Raw genomic sequence first — 15,392 nt, forward strand, 5'->3', positions numbered from 1 at the left:
CTTTATCCACTGAGTTGTTTCCCTAGCCCACACTCTGCATTTTACTTGTTTGTTTGTTTATATTTTATTATTTTTATTTATTTATTTTTAAATATTTTTATTTATTTGAGAGAGAGAGAGGGAATGGGCATGCCAGGGCATCATGCCACACAAACGAACTCCAGATCCATGTACCCCCTTGTACAGCTGGCTTACATGCAACCTGGGGAATCAAATTGGGGTCCTTTGGCTTTGCAGGCAAGCACCTTTACTGCTAAGCCATCTCTCCAGCCCATAGTTGTTTTTATTTTCTTTCTTTATTTTGGTTTTTCTAGGTAGGGTCTCACTGTAGCTCAGGCTGACCCGGAATTCACTCTATAGTCTCAGCACCCTGAGATTGAACTCTCAGTGATACTCCTACCTCTGCCTCCAGAGTGCTGGGATTAAAGGCATGTGCCACCATGCCCGGCTTTATTTTTATTTTTATTTTTTAAGGCAGGGTCTTACTCTAGTGCAGGCTGACCTAGAACTCACTCTGTAGTCTCAGGCTGACCTTGAACTCAGCAATCCTCCTCTGCTTCCCAAGTGCTGGGATTAAAGGTATGTGCCACCATGCCTGGTAAGCCTGAAATTCTTGACAATCCTCCTACAATGCTGGGATTGTAGGTGTAAGTCACTACACCCAGCCCAATCTGTTCTGTAAAAACTAGTATTTATTTGCAAGAAGAGAGGGAGATAGAAAGAGTCACAGAAAGAGAATGGGCATGCCAGGGCCTGAAGCCACTGTAAATGAATTCCAGATGAATGTGCCACTTCATATCCTGCTTTACATGGGTACTGGGGAATTGAACTGGGGTCATTAGGCATGGTAGGCAAGCACCTTAACCACTGAACAATCTCTCCAGCCCAGAACATTCTGCTATTGTTATTATTTTGGTTTTTCAAGGTAGGATCTCACTTTAGCACAGGTTGACCTGGAATTCACTATGTAGTTTCAGTGCAGCCTTGAACTCAATGGCGATCCTCCTATCTCTGCCTCCCAAGTGCTGGAATTAAAGGCATGTGCCACCACACCTAGTTGCATTCTGTATTTAAAAAAATATTTTATTTTTATTTATTTGAGAGAGAGAGCGATAATGGGTGTGCCGGGGCCTCCAGGCACTGCAGATGAACTCCAGATGCATGCACCACCTTGTGCATCTGGCTTTTGTGGATACTGGAGAATTGAACCTGGGTCCTTAGGCTTCCCAGGCCAGAGCTTTAGCAGTTAAGCTATCTCTCCAGCCTGTACTTTAAATGGCCCCCAGAGACTTTAAAACACAAGAATTGCTAGTTAACCGAATGATGGTAGACACTGGTCAGTACAGAGGTTGAAAGAGTGTCATTACCTTTACAGTGCGTACGTAGCAAAGCCATGCCTGGCATTGTTCGGTAGAGGCTGGTGAAACTCTAAAGGGCCCATCTAGGTCAAGCAAAGCTTAGAGCAAATGAGTCTCCTCTATCAGCAGGACTTTGTTCTAACAGCCCCAGAAAAACAAACCTGAATAAACATTTTGGCCTGAAATATATCTAACTGTGGTCAAATCTATTTTTAATTTTTTTTCCAGAGGGATCCATACAATTGATTCAGCTCTCTACTTCATCTTGAGTATATGATTCAGTCTGACAGTCTTACATTAAGTAGATAGGTGCAACTAATAGATTTGTGATCCCTTTGACCAGAAAAATCATTTGTACCAACACTTTCCTTTCACATGTGAGACAAATGAAACATTACCCAATTAGCTGAGAGAGATCACACAGGGATGAGTGCAGCTGGAGAGTCCCAGTCTGTGGCTTTCCCCATTAAACCAGAGGCCCAAATAAAGAATATCCTGACCCTGAAGATATATCTTCTGACCCAAACTGGGTAAAATACAGTAAAGGTTTTGCCTATTTAGATAACCAGGGGACTATATTAATATTTCAAAAAAACCAGACAAACAAACATAATATAAGAATGAAATATTTGAAGCCTGAGACTACATAGTAAAAGCCAGGTCATCCTGCGCTAAAGTGAGACCTTACTTCAAAACACAAACAAACAAAAAATCTCCCAAAAAACCACCACCAACAACAAAAATAAATAAATAAAAAGCAGCTTTTTTTTTTTTTTTTTTTTTTTCCAGAGAGGGCCTCCCTATAGCCCAGGATGACCTGGAATTCACTGTGTATTCTCAGGGTGGCCTCAAACTCATGGCGATCCTCCTACTCTGCCTCCTGAGTGCTGGGATTAAAGGTGTGTGCCACCATGCCCAGCTTTTTTTTTTCTTTTATTTTCCTCAATTTTTATTAACATTTTCCATGATTATAAAAAATATCCCATGGTAATACCCTCCCTCGCCCCACTTTCCCCTTTGAAATTCCATTCTCCTTTTTTTTTTTTTTTTTTTTTTTTGAGATAGTTTCTTACACTGTAACACAGGCTGGTCTGGCACTCACTATGCAGTCCAGACTGCCCTCAAACACATGGTGGTCCCCGTGCTTCAGCCTTCTGAGTGCTGAGATTGTAGGTGTACACAGTGAGAACAAATTTAGTTACATATTTTTGAGATAGAGTCACATGTAGCATAGGCTGGCTTTGAACTGGTTATATAGCCAAGTATGACCTTGAACTCCTGATCTTCCTGCCTGTATCTCCAGGGCGCTGGGATGATGGATGTGCATTACCAAGCTGAGCAACAGCCGTTTTTTAGCTGGTGGTGCACACTTACAAGGCTCTTAAGAGGAAGAGAAAGGTGGACTAGGAATTCAAGGTAATCCTTGGCTGCATAGCAAATCTGAGTATAGCCTGGGCTACGTGAGGCCCTATTTCAAAAATAAAATACAAATCCAGGCTTGGTGTTGCATGCCTTTAATCCCAGCACCTGGGAGGCAGAGCTAGGAGGACTGCTGTGAGTTCCAGATCAGCCTGGGTCTACAGATTGAGTTCTAGGTCAGCCTGATCTAGAGATCCCACCTCGACCCTACCAAAATGTAAACAATTCCTCCTAAATAAGCAAACCAACCAACAAACAAACCCAAAAAGCAACAGAACTTTCTATTTTCCTTCCTTCCTTCCTGCTTGCTTGCTTGCTTTATTTTTCTTTCTTTTTCTTTCTCCTTTCTGTCTTTCTCTCTCCTTCCTTCCTTTTCTCTCTCCTCTTTCTTTCTTCTCTCCCTTTCCTTAGATTTTATTTATTTATTTATTTATTTTTATTAATTAGTTTTGTACTCAGTGAATACAGTCAATTTGGTACCATAGTTAGGCTCATCCATGTCCTACCCCCTCCCCTGGCCCCTCCTTGTTTAGGTATATGGGTCATGCATTGTGGAGTTAGTCCACAGTTATGGGTAGGAATAATGTCTCTGCATATCATGACCCAACATGTGGCTCTGACATTCTTTCTGCCCCCTCTTCCGCAAAATTTCCCTGAGCCATGTTGGGTTCATTTTTGGTCTGCTTCATTGATGAGGTGTTGGGGTCCTCTGGGTCTCTGGATATCTGATTTGGTAGAAGTTGATTTTTCTCTGTGTTGATCTCCTTCACTCTTGTGCTGGTACTTGGTTCACCAAGAGAACAGCACCCTTGCTTGTTTCACCAATTGTTCTTAGTTCCAGCTGGGGCCCTTTTGAGGTATGATGGGGTGGTCCTTAGATTTTTTTTTTTTTTTTTTTTTTGCTTTTTGGGGTAGGGTCTTACTCTGGCCTAGGCTGACCTGGGATTCACTATGTAGTCTCAGGCTGGCCTCTAACTCAGGATGATCCTCCTACCTCTGCCTCCCCAGCTCTGCTATTAAAGGCATGCCACCACACTCGGCTTCTTTTTTTTTCTTTCTTTCTTTTTTCGAGGTATGGTTTCACTCTAGCCCAGGCAGACCTGGAATTCATTCTGTAGTCTCAGGATGGCCTTGAACTCACGATCTTCCAACCTTGGCCTCCCTAGTGATAGGATCAAAGGCATGTACCTGGCTGGCTTTATTTTTTTTTTTTTAACTTATTTTCTTCCTTTTTATTATTGACAATTTACAGACAATAAACCATGACAATTCCCTTCCCCTGACTTTCCCCTTTACTTCACTCTCCATCATATCCTCTCCCCCTCTTGATCAGTCTCTCTTTTATTTTGATGTCATCATCTTTTCCTGCTATTATGATGGTCTTGTGTAGGTAATGCCAGGCATTGCAAGGTCATGGATATCCAGGCCATTTTGTGTCTGGAGGAGAGTGTTGTAAGGAGTCCTACCCTTCCTTTGGCTCTTACATTCTTTCTGCCACCTCTTCCGCATTAGACCCTGAGCCTTGGGAGGTGTGATAGAGATGTTTCAGTGCTGAGCACTAAATATTTTTTAAAAAGAAAAGGCCAGGTGTGGTGGCACACTTTTAATCCCAGCACTCAGGAGGCAGAGGTAGGAGGATTGCCATGAGTTTGAGGCCACCCTGAGACTCCATAGTGAATTCCAGGTCAGCCTGGGCTAGGAGGAGGCCCTATCTGGAAAAACAAAACAAAAGAAAGACAGAAGAAAAAAAAAAAAAAAAAAGGCTGGGCCTGATGCTGCACACCTTTAATTCCAGCACTTGTGAGGCAGAGGTAGCAGGATTGCCATGACTTGGAGGCCACCTTGAGACTACCCTTGAAACATACATGCACACACACAAAAAAAGAAAGAAAGAAGGAAAAGACGAAGCCGGGTATGGTGGTGCACGCCTTTAATCCCAACAGAGGAGGATTGCTGTGAGTTTGAGGTCAGCCTGAGGCGACAGCATGAGTTCCAGGTCAGCCTGGGCTACAGGGAGGCCCTATTTCTACGAAAACAAAAACAAACAAACAAAAAAGGCAGGGCACTTTGTTCTCTTTGAGACGGAGAGATGCTTCCACAGTTGGGGAGCTTGCCTGCAAAGCCTAACAACCTGGTTCAATTCCCAGCACCCACCTAAAGCCAGGTGCACAAAGTGGCACGTGTGTCTGGAACTCATTTGCAGTGGCTAGAGGCCCTATTGCTCATTCTCATTCTCTTTCCTTTCAAAAAATAAATAATTTTAGAGGCACACGTGAAGTTTGAGGTGAGCCCAGAGGGTAGAGCTCCTGACTGCCAGGTGGGCACTTCCTGTGCCTGCCGCGGGCGGAGAAGCTAAGGACTTACGGTGGTGAAGTGCCAGCCTCATGGCGGAGATAATCCAGGAGCGCATCGAAGACCGGATCCCCGAATTGGAACAGCTGGAGCGCGTCGGACTGTTCAGTCACGCGGAGATCAAGGCTATCATTAAGAAGGCTTCTGATCTAGAATACAAGATACAGAGAAGAGCCCTTTTCAAGGAAGATTTCATTAATTATGTTCAATATGAAATTAACCTTTTGGAGCTGATCCAGAGAAGACGAGCACGCATTAAATATTCATTTAAGAAAGACGAGATTGAGCATTCTATTGTACACCGGGCACAAGGTATTTTTCGACGTGCTTCAACAAAGTGGAAAGATGATGTTCAACTTTGGCTATCTTATGTAGTGTTTTGTAAGAAATGGGCTACTAAAGCTCAACTTAGCAAAGTATTCTCTGCTATGCTGGCCATTCATTCAAACAAGCCAGCTTTGTGGATAATGGCAGCCAAATGGGAAAATGAGGATCGCCTGTCCTCAGAGAGTGCAAGGCAGCTCTTCCTTCCGGCTTTACGCTTTCACCCTGAGTGCCCAAAACTCTATCAAGAATACTTTCGCATGGAGCTGATGAATGCTGAGAAACTGAGAAAGGAAAAGCAAGAATTTGAAAAAGCTGACATGGATATGGGGAATTTTGATCATTCTGAAGAAATCCTTAATGGCGAGTTTGCAAGGATCATCTATAAAAATTCTATAAGCAAAATTAAAGGTGCAGAATTTCATGTGTCACTTCTTTCAATTGCACAGCTGTTTGACTTTGCCAAAGATCTACAGAAAGAAATTTATGATGACCTTTAGGCCCTGCACACTGATGACCCTCTCACTTGGGATTACGTGGCACGGCGAGAACTGGAGATCAAGTCCCAAGCAGAAGAGAAGCCTCTGAGCAAACAAGCCAGAGCCGTGGAGCTGGGCCGGCGGGAGGAAAGGTGCTGTGCCCTGTATGAAGAGGCTGTGAAGACTCTGCCCACAGAGGCCATGTGGAAGTGTTACATCAACTTTTGCTTAGAGAGATTTTCTTAGAAGACTAGCAGTGTGCTTCTGAGAGGCCAGAGGCTGGAAAGAACCATGCTTGCATTCAGGAAGGCCCAGGAGTTCAAGTTCCTATCAGAAGTCCAGTGTAAGCGGTGGGTGGAGTTACTGCTGCACCAGGACTTCTTGAGGGAAGCTTTGGAGGTGGCAGAAGCCGGGACTGAGCTGTTCAGAGGCTCTGTGACGATGTGGCAGATGAAGCTGCAGGTGCTGATCCACTCAGAGAGCCCTGATGTGGCCATGCTTTTTGAAGAAGCTTTTGCACACCTCAAACCCCAGGTTTCTCTGCCTTTGTGGGTTTCCTGGGCAGAGTGGAGTGAAGGTGCTAGAAGCCAGGACACTGAAGAAGTCTTTAAGAAAGCCATTTTAGCTGTCACAGGTGCCGATTCAAGAACTTTGAAGGAAAAATACCTGGATCGGGCTTATCGAAGTGGTGGCTATAAGAAGGCCAGAGCTGTGTTTAAAAGTTTACAGGAAAGGCGTCCATTTTCAGTTGATTTTTTTAGGAAAATGATGCAGATTGAAAAGGAACAAGAATCCTGCAAGATGGTGAACTTAAGAGAATATTATGAGAGGGCTTTGAGAGAGTTTGGATCTACAGATTCTGATCTTTGGATGGATTACATCAAAGAAGAGCTGAACCATCCCCTTGGTAGACCTGAGAACTGCGGACAGATCTATTGGCGAGCCATGAAAATGTTGCAGGGGCAGTCAGCAGAGCTGTTTGTAGCTAAACATGCTATGCATCAGGCTGGCCACTAGTGAAGAGTATGACCAACTCTGTGACATTGTCTCACATGCCTTTTTGGGCAGATTTGTATTAAAAGTCATTGTGTAAACTGCTAAAAAAATAAATAAATAAATAAATAATTTTAAAAAAGAAAATAAAGGAAAAAAGATTTAAAAAGAAAAAACAAGGAGGGCTGGAGAGATGGCTCAGTGGTTAAAGGCACTTGCTTGCAAAGCCTGATGACCTGAGTTTGTTTCCCCAGTACCCAAGTAAAGCCAGATACACAAATTGGCGCTTGCATCTGGAATTCATATGCAGTGGTGCACTCATTCTCATTCTTTCCCTTTCTCTCTCTCACAAAATATGTTTTTTTTAAATATTTTTTTTCTACATTTTTATTTATTTATTTGAGAGCGACAGACACAGAGAGAAAGACAGATAGGGGGAGAGAGAATGGGCGCGCCAGGGCTTCCAGCCTCTGCAAACGAACTCCAGACGCGTGCGCCCCCTTGTGCATCTGGCTAACATGGGACCTGGGGAACCGAGCCTCGAACCGGGGTCCTTAGGCTTCACAGGCAAGCGCTTAACTGCTAAGCCATCTCTCCAGCCCAAAATATGTTTTTTAAAATCTTTTGTTTATTATTTATTTGAGAGAGTCAGACAGAGAGAGAAAGAGGCAGAGAGAGAGAGAAAGAGAGAGAGAAAGAGAGAAAGAGAGAGAGAGAAGGAGAGAGAGAGAGAGAGAGAATGGGCGCGCCAGGGCCTCCAGCCACTGCAAACGAACTCCAGATGTGTGCACCCCCTTGTGCATCTGGCTAACGTGGGTCCTGGGGAATTGAGCCTCGAACCGGGGTTCTTAGGCTTCACAGGCAAGTGCTTAACTGCTAAGCCATCTCTCCAGCCCATAAAATATATTTAAAAAAATCGAAAAAGCACCAAAAACTAGCTTGAAGTACAGGCATATTCTTTTCTTATTGCAGCACAGTGGGAACGTCTGGACTTCCACTCACCATAGCCGTGCTTAGAGTTCAAAGCAAAAATTTAAAAACTTCACTGTGGTCATTTCTAGTTAGTAAGTTATACTGTTTTGAGCCAGTTCTACACTTAGCAAGCAGCACCATCCACAGAGGGTGGAGGTGGAGTGACCCTATTGTTCTTGGTTTCCTTTCTTTGTCCACTCCCAGTCACCTTAAGTCATCCTGCTACTGCTTTCTGAACTCTAAAAAAGGCCTGGGCTTTCCCCAGCTGCCAGGTAGTATATGACAAATACCATGGCTCCCCTGTTTTAAAACTTTCCTTTCCCCCAAAAGAGCAATTCTGTAGTCCCTGAGGACTTCTCCAACTAATACTAAACACAGGGATTAAAGCGGGAAAAAAAAGCTGGGGGGTGGGGTGGGAGGGTTTAGAGAGATGGCTTTGCGGTTAAGGCGTTTGCCTGCAAAGCCAAGGGACCCAGGTTTGAGTCCCCAGGACCATGTAAGCCAGATGCAAAAGAGGGTGCATGCATTTGGAGTTCATTTGCAGTGGTTGGAGGCCCTGGTGTGCCCATTCTCTCTTTCTCTCTCTCTGTCAAATAAATAAATAAAGTACATATTTAAAAAAAAAAAAAAACAGAGAAAAGGATTCACACATAGTGTGTGTTTTCTGTTTTATTTTCACTAAGTTTATTTTAAATTTTATTTGTTTATTTGCAAGTAGAGAGATACAGAGTCAAATATTTTAGATTCATTTTGATTAATTTATTTATGAAAGAAGGAAATAGGGAGAGAAAGAGAGCAAGAATGGGCAGGCCTGGGCCTCTAGCCACTGCAAATGAACTCTAGATGCATGCTGTCACCATGGGTATCTGGCTTCATGTGGGTACTGGGGAATGGAACCTGGGTCCTTTGGTTTTGCAGGTAAGAGCCTTAACCACTAAGCTGTCTCTCCAGCCCAATTGCGTTTCTTATAATAATGTGTTGTTATTTTTGCATCGTGGTTTATTTCATTGCTTGAGTTTTCTATCAGCTGCTTGCCTGCCTCCTTCCTTCCTTCCTTCCTTCCTTCCTTCCTTCCTTCCTTCCTTCCTTCCTTTCTTCCTTCCTTCCTTTTTCTTTCTTCTTTTATTTTGTTTTCTTGAAGTAGGGTATCAGGCTGACCTGGAACTCAGTCTGTAGCTCACAGTGATCCCCCTAACCTTTGCCTCCTGAACTGTCATTAAAGGTATGCGCTACCTTCAGAGTACATCTTCAGCTGTATTCTTTTTTTTTTTTTAACCATTGAAACTGTATTTTCAGAGGCATCAATCTTTTCATTTACTTATTTGACAGACAAAGAGGGAGAGGGGGAGAGAGAGAGAGACAGAGAGAGAGAGAATGGGCACACCAGGGCCTCCAGCCATTGCAAACGAACTCCAGATGCGAGCGCCCCCTTGTGTGTCTGGCTAACGTGGATCCTGGAGAATCAAACCTGGGTCCTTTGGCTTTGCAGACAAATGCCTTAACCACTAAGCCATCTCTCCAGTCCTTCAGCAGTATTGTTAGATGAGTAAATCAGAAGTTAAATCTTCAGGGAAGGAGCTCAGGTGCTAGATATGGCTTCTCTATTACTCCAGAGTAGGTATGAGTGACACAAGCTGGTGGATATGCTTCCTATGCAAATGTCCTTGTAGTAAATTAACAGTGTTTCCTTTTTTTGTTGTTGATTTTTTTTTTTTTTTTGGAGGGGGAGGTGGTTTCAATGCAGGGTCTCACTTTAGCCCAAACTGACTTGGAACTCACTCTGTAGTCTCAGGGTGGTCTTGAACTCATGGCGACCCTCCTACCTCTGTCTACCCAGTACTGGGATTAAAAGGGTGCGTCACCACGACTAGCAATATTTTGTCTTGGTTTTTCAACGTAGGGTCTCACTCTAGCCCATACTAACCTGGATTTCACTATTCAGTATCAGACTGGCCTCGAACTCAGTGATCCTCCTACCTCGGGCCCCCTGTGTGCTGGGATTAAAGTCTTGTGCCACCATGCCTGGCAATGTTGTTTTTCTAAGGTAGAGTCCATTTGTACCCCCAAATGACCTTGAACTCTCTCTGTGGTTCCAAACTGGCCTTGAACTCACAGCAACCCTCCTACTTCTGCTTCCCAAGTGCTGGAATTAAAGACGTGTAGCACCACGCCTGGTATGCTGTTCTGTTTTTTTTTTCTTTTTCTTTTGGTTTTTCAAGGTAGGAGTTCACTCTAGCCTAGACTGACCTGGAATTCACTGCGTAGTCTTAGGGTGGCCCCGAATTCATGGTGATCCTACTACCTTTGCCTCTCAGGTGCTGGGGTTAGAGGCCTACACCACCTCATCTGGCACAATGTTCCTTTTGTCTTGAATAATTTCTGGAGAGTTAGTGAACAAGGCTGGTATGCAGTATGCTAGGAGTTTGGTTACTTAGGTAGGTTAGAGTGAAATCTAGTACGAACTCTGGAAGTGGCACAAATGTGTGGGAGAGGGAGGTTGGGGTATTATTAATTTCCACAGATTGTAGAGGTTGTTGAGGCTATGGAAGGTTGTAATTATGGAGAATAAAGAGGAATGTGGAGAAGCGATTGGGAAGAGAGGAAAAGTTGTGTATGTGAAGAGTAGAAGAGAGATCTCAAGAGGCTAGGTAGAGAAAGATACAGAGAAATACTGGAAAATGCCCACCAAACTGCCCTCTAAATATTTATGTTTATGCCCGTATACTAATGCTACTGTCACTTTTGTTTAGAGAAGTGTTTTTTTTTTTTTCAGATCATGGTGACTACTGAGGTGATTCAAAACTCACCACAGTGCTGAGAAGCGCCACTGGAGTGTTCAGCACTAAGTGAGGCATCTCTGTCACACCCTCTGAGCTCCACTGCAGAAGAGGTAGCAGCAAGAACAAGAGCCAAAGGAAGGGGAGGACTACTTACAATGCTGCCACCCAGGCACAAAGTGGCCTTGATATTGATGACCTCACAGTGGCTGACACTACCTACGTAGGAGCTGCATACAAGGAGAGAAAATATGGTGATTTCAAAATAGAAGAGAGACTAGTTGGAAAGGAGAAGGGATTCAATGGAGGGTGAATTAATGGGGGTGATGGGAGCAGATTTTTATGATTTATTGCCTGCTTATAGAAGTCCATAAAAGTTTACAAGAAGCTTATTTGAGCAAAGCTGACTGCAGCACTGCTTTATGGGAATAAGAATAAATATTTAGAAAGTAGCTTGATAGGCATTTAGCCAAACAACAGTAGTAGCAGCGTTCCCACCAGGGGCTATGACTTCCCAGCGATGGGCTTTTGAACAGGTTTACGGTGCCACCCACGTTACGTGTTCATTCCTGTGGAGTGTGCCTCAACCCCAATCAGAAAGAAGTTCATTACCCCCATTACTGACTTGCCACTATTGCACCAGTGGGCATTTCCTTTCTTGTTGTTGTTGTTGTTCAAGGTAGCGTCTCACTCTAGCTCAGGCTGACCTCGAATTCACTATGTAGTCTCAGGCTGGCCTTGAACTCATGATGATCCTCCTGCCTCTGCCTCCTGAGTGCTGGGATTAAAGGCGTGCGCCACCATGCCTGGCCTGCATTTCTTTCTTTTTCTTTACCCAAACCATGTTTTTTGGGATCATTTCCCACTCATCTTGATCAGGCTGCTGTTAGTGCTGCTTCCTCCTGAACGAACATCCTTCTGTAAGCCTTGCTTTTCCTCCTGTAGGCTGGCAGAGGAGTGTTTGTGGAGCTGGAAAGATGGCTTAGGGGTTAAGGCGTTTACCTGCAAAGCCAAAGGACCCCGGTTCGATTCCCCAGGACCCATGTAAGCCAGATGCACAAGGTGGCACAGGCATCTGGAGTTTGTTTGCAGTGGCTGGAAGCCCTGGTGTGTCCATTCTCTATCTATCTGTCTCTTCCTCTTTCTGTCTATCACCCTCAAATTAAAAAAAAAAAATTAAAAAAAAAAACAACAAAAACACTACCGTTTGTGCATGGCTAAAGACCGTGGTGATTTTATAGCCTCCTGGGCATTTCACATCCATGAAGTAGAAATTGGGGCTCTGCACTGGGTGCTGTTTCTTGTGTTTCCTCTTCTCTTCTGGAGAGGGGTGAAGGAGATCCTTGGTGGGAGGCATGTTCTCGCAGAGAGATTGTCACCGCCGGAAAGGTTGCATTTCTTTCTTTTGCTTTAAGTACTTTTGTTTTGAAAAATTGAGACTTTTAGGATTATATATTTTCCTTTCTCAAGGAAGTGCTCCTCATAAAATATTGCTTGAAGAATTAAACTAGGAAGTTTAATTAATTTAATAACTTAGTTAATGTCAACTAGGAAGTTATTTACAGGTTTTTGTGTTTGTTTGTTTGTTTTTTGTTTTCTGAGGTAGGGTCTCACTAGCTCAGGCTGATCTGGAATTTACTATGTAAGTCTCAGGCTTGCCTCAAACTCACAGTGATCATCCCATCTCTGCCTCCCCAATGCTGGGATCAAAGACGTGAGCCACCATGCTCGGCTATTTATAGTCTTAATGTTTTATTATGTAGACGTGATTTAGGCAAAAAAAAAATGAAGCTCCTAACTGCTCTCAGGCTATATGACGGCTACCATATTGTTCCTTGATGAACTGTTTCCATGTAATTAGACCAGTGTGTTCCCTGCAAAAAGAAATGCCCAGAACATCCAATTGTAAGCTCAGATGAAGCTTCCTAGACTGGCCTGGAACTTTGTAAGTATCTACATGTAGACGCCATATATAGTTCAGGCTGGCTTTAATTTTGCCATCCTCCTGCCTCAGATTCCTATGCACTGAGATTACAGGTCTATGCCACCATCCAGCTTTGTATCATTTCTGTTTGTGACAGGATTTCATGTAGTCACAGCTGGCTTTCAACTCTCTGACTTTGAATTCCTGATCCTCTTGCTTCTACTTCCCAAGTTTTAGCATTCCAGGTGTGTGCCGTCATACCTGGCTATTTAAAAAAAAAATTTTTTTTTTTTTTGAGGTAGAGTTTCTCTTTAGTCCAGGCTGATCTGGAATTCATTATGTAGTCTCTGGGTGGCCTTGAGCTCATGGTGATCCTCTACCTCTGCCTTCTGAGTCTAGGATTAAAGGTGTGTGCCACCATACCCTGCAATTTTTTTCTTTTTTGAGGTAGGGTGTCATGATAGCTTAGGTTGACCTGGAAATCATTCTGTAGCCCATGTTGGCCTTGAATTCACAGTGATCTTTCTATCTTAGCCTCCCAAATGTAAGGATTATTGGCATAAACAACCACAACTGGCTTCATGTCACATATATGTATATTGGTGTTTGGAGGTAGGGTTTCACTCTAGTCCAGGCTGACCTGGAATTCACTACGTGGTCTCAGGGTAGCCTGGAACACTTGGTGATCTTATATCTGCCTCCTGAGGGCTGGTATTAAAGGCATGCACCACCATACCCGGATTCATGTTATTTTTAATAGTTACATAGTACTCCTTGTTATGTATATGCCTTGGTTTAACTATCCCATTGTGAGAATATAGGCTGGTGTTTTTTTTTTTTTCCTTTCTCCCTTCCTTCCTTCCCTTCATCCTTCCTTCCTTTCTTCCTTCTTTCCTTTCTTCCTTCCTTCCATTTTGGTTTTCCAAGGTAGGGTCTCACTCTATCTAGCCCAAGCTGACCTGGAATTCACTCTGTAGTCTCACAGTGGCCTTGAGCTCATGGTGATCTTCCTACCTCATGTGCCATCATGCATGGCATTTAAAATTTTAAAATTTTAAATATTTTATTTTTATTTATTTGACAAAGAAAGAAGTGGAGAGAGAGTGAGAGAATGGGTACACCAGGGCCTCTAGGCAGTGCACATGAACTCCAGACATGGGGAATTGAACCTGGGTCCTTTGGCTTTGCAGGCAAATGCCTTAACCACCAAGCTATCCCTCCAGCCTAATTTTTTAAGGTTTTTTTTTTTTTTTTTTTTTAGATAGGGTCTCAGTCTAGCTCAGACTGACCTAGAATTCACTCTGTAGTCTCAGGGTGACTTCAAACTCATGGTGATCCTCCTACCTCTGCCTCCCAAATGCTGGGATTAAAGGATGTGCCACCACACCTGGCTGAAGTTTTCAGTTTTATAAGAAATCTTTGTTTTAAAATATTTGGGGGGCTGGAGAGATGGCTTAGTGGTTAGGCACTTGCCTATGAAGCCTAAGGACCCTGGTTCAAGGCTTGATTCCCCAGGACCCACGTTAGCCAGATGCACAAGGGGGCACATGTGTCTGGAATTCGTTTGCAGTGGCTGGAGGCCCTGGCGTGCCCATTCTCTCTCTCCCCCTCTCTCTCTCTCTCTGCCTCTTTCTCTCTGTGCCTGTCACTCTCAAATAAATAAATAAAAATGAACAAAGCTAGAAAAAAAAAGAAATAGAAAAACTTAAAAAAAATATTTTGGGCTGTCAGTGATAATTTCCTGGGGATGTGCTCTGGTGATAGAGCGTTTACCTAGCTTGTGTAAGGTCTACATTCAATCCCCAGCATTGAGGTGTCACAGAAGGGGAGACAAATGCTTAGAATTTCTGCCAAACAGGATGTATTCTTTGAAGTCTTTTTTTTTTTTTTTTTTTGAGAGAGAGAAAGAAACAGGCAGAGAGAGATAGAAAGAGACAGTGGTACACCAGGGTCTTCAGCCACTGCAAACGCACTCCACATGCCTGCATCACCTTGCACACCTGGCTTACGTGGGTCCTGGGGAATCGAATCGAGGTCCTTAGGCTTCACAGGCAAGCGCCTAACTGCTAAGCCATCCTCCAGCACCCTCTTTGGAGTCTTTTTTAAATTATTAATTTTTTTTTTATTTGAGAGGGAAAGAGAAAGAAAGATGCAGATAGAGAGAGAATGGGTACACCAGGGCCTCGAGCCACTGCAAACGAACTCCAGACACATGGTCACCTTGTGCACCTGGCTTTACATAGGTCTGAACCCAGGTCCTTAAGCTTTGTAGGCAAGCTCCTTGCCCACTGAGCCATCTCTCTTTGAAGTCTGTGATATGAATTGCTAAATTATTCTCCAGAAAGATGACACCACTTTGTGTTCTTTTTTTGGCATGTATATTAATTACTTTTTTTCAGTTGTTTTATATTTAATTTACAAAAATATGGAACACTTCATGAATTTGCATGTCATCCTTGTGCAGGGGCCATGCTAATCTTCTCTCTCTGTGTTGTTCCAATGTTAGTATATGTGCTGCTGAAGTGAGCACTATACTAATTACTTTTTTTTTTTTTTTTTTGGTTTTTCGAGGTAGGGTCTCACTCTAGCCCAGGCTGACCTGGAATTCATTATGGAGTCTCAGGGTGGCCTTGAACTCATGGCGATCCTCCTACCTCTGCCTCCCGAGTGCTGGGATTAAAGGCGTGCGCCACCATGCCCGGCTCTAATTACTTTTTAACCTTTGAGTAACAAAATGCCTGACAAAAGCAATTTAAGGAAGGATGGTGTAGTTTGGCTTATGGTTTGAATGAAT

General features: G+C 43.5%; 2 protein-coding genes and 1 non-coding gene across 3 annotated transcripts; 1 reads left to right on the top strand and 2 right to left on the bottom strand.

The window, feature by feature from the left end:
* Positions 1 to 5,161: 5,161 nt before the first annotated feature.
* LOC123460137 (U3 small nucleolar RNA-associated protein 6 homolog) lies at positions 5,162 to 7,026 on the top strand. The gene has a single exon (XM_045147694.1). The coding sequence runs from the start codon at positions 5,162 to 5,164 to the stop codon at positions 5,951 to 5,953; it is 792 nt and encodes a 263-aa protein (XP_045003629.1). The 3' UTR covers positions 5,954 to 7,026.
* Positions 7,027 to 11,548: 4,522 nt separating this feature from the next.
* On the bottom strand, positions 11,549 to 12,040 carry LOC123460189 (40S ribosomal protein S27-like). Its single transcript, XM_045148142.1, has 3 exons — positions 11,868 to 12,040; positions 11,742 to 11,749; positions 11,549 to 11,643 (listed from the first exon to the last, which is right to left on the bottom strand). Exons 1-3 carry the CDS (start codon positions 12,029 to 12,031, stop codon positions 11,561 to 11,563), a joined length of 255 nt encoding a protein of 84 aa, XP_045004077.1. The 5' UTR covers positions 12,032 to 12,040; the 3' UTR covers positions 11,549 to 11,560.
* Positions 12,041 to 15,017: 2,977 nt separating this feature from the next.
* On the bottom strand, positions 15,018 to 15,128 carry LOC123460393. Its single transcript, XR_006636958.1, has one exon. It is a non-coding gene; the product is annotated as a U6 spliceosomal RNA (small nuclear RNA).
* Positions 15,129 to 15,392: the final 264 nt, after the last annotated feature.

The sequence above is a fragment of the Jaculus jaculus genome, chromosome 4, assembly GCF_020740685.1.
Source record: "Jaculus jaculus isolate mJacJac1 chromosome 4, mJacJac1.mat.Y.cur, whole genome shotgun sequence".
In the NCBI taxonomy this organism is placed as follows: Eukaryota; Metazoa; Chordata; class Mammalia; order Rodentia; family Dipodidae; genus Jaculus; species Jaculus jaculus.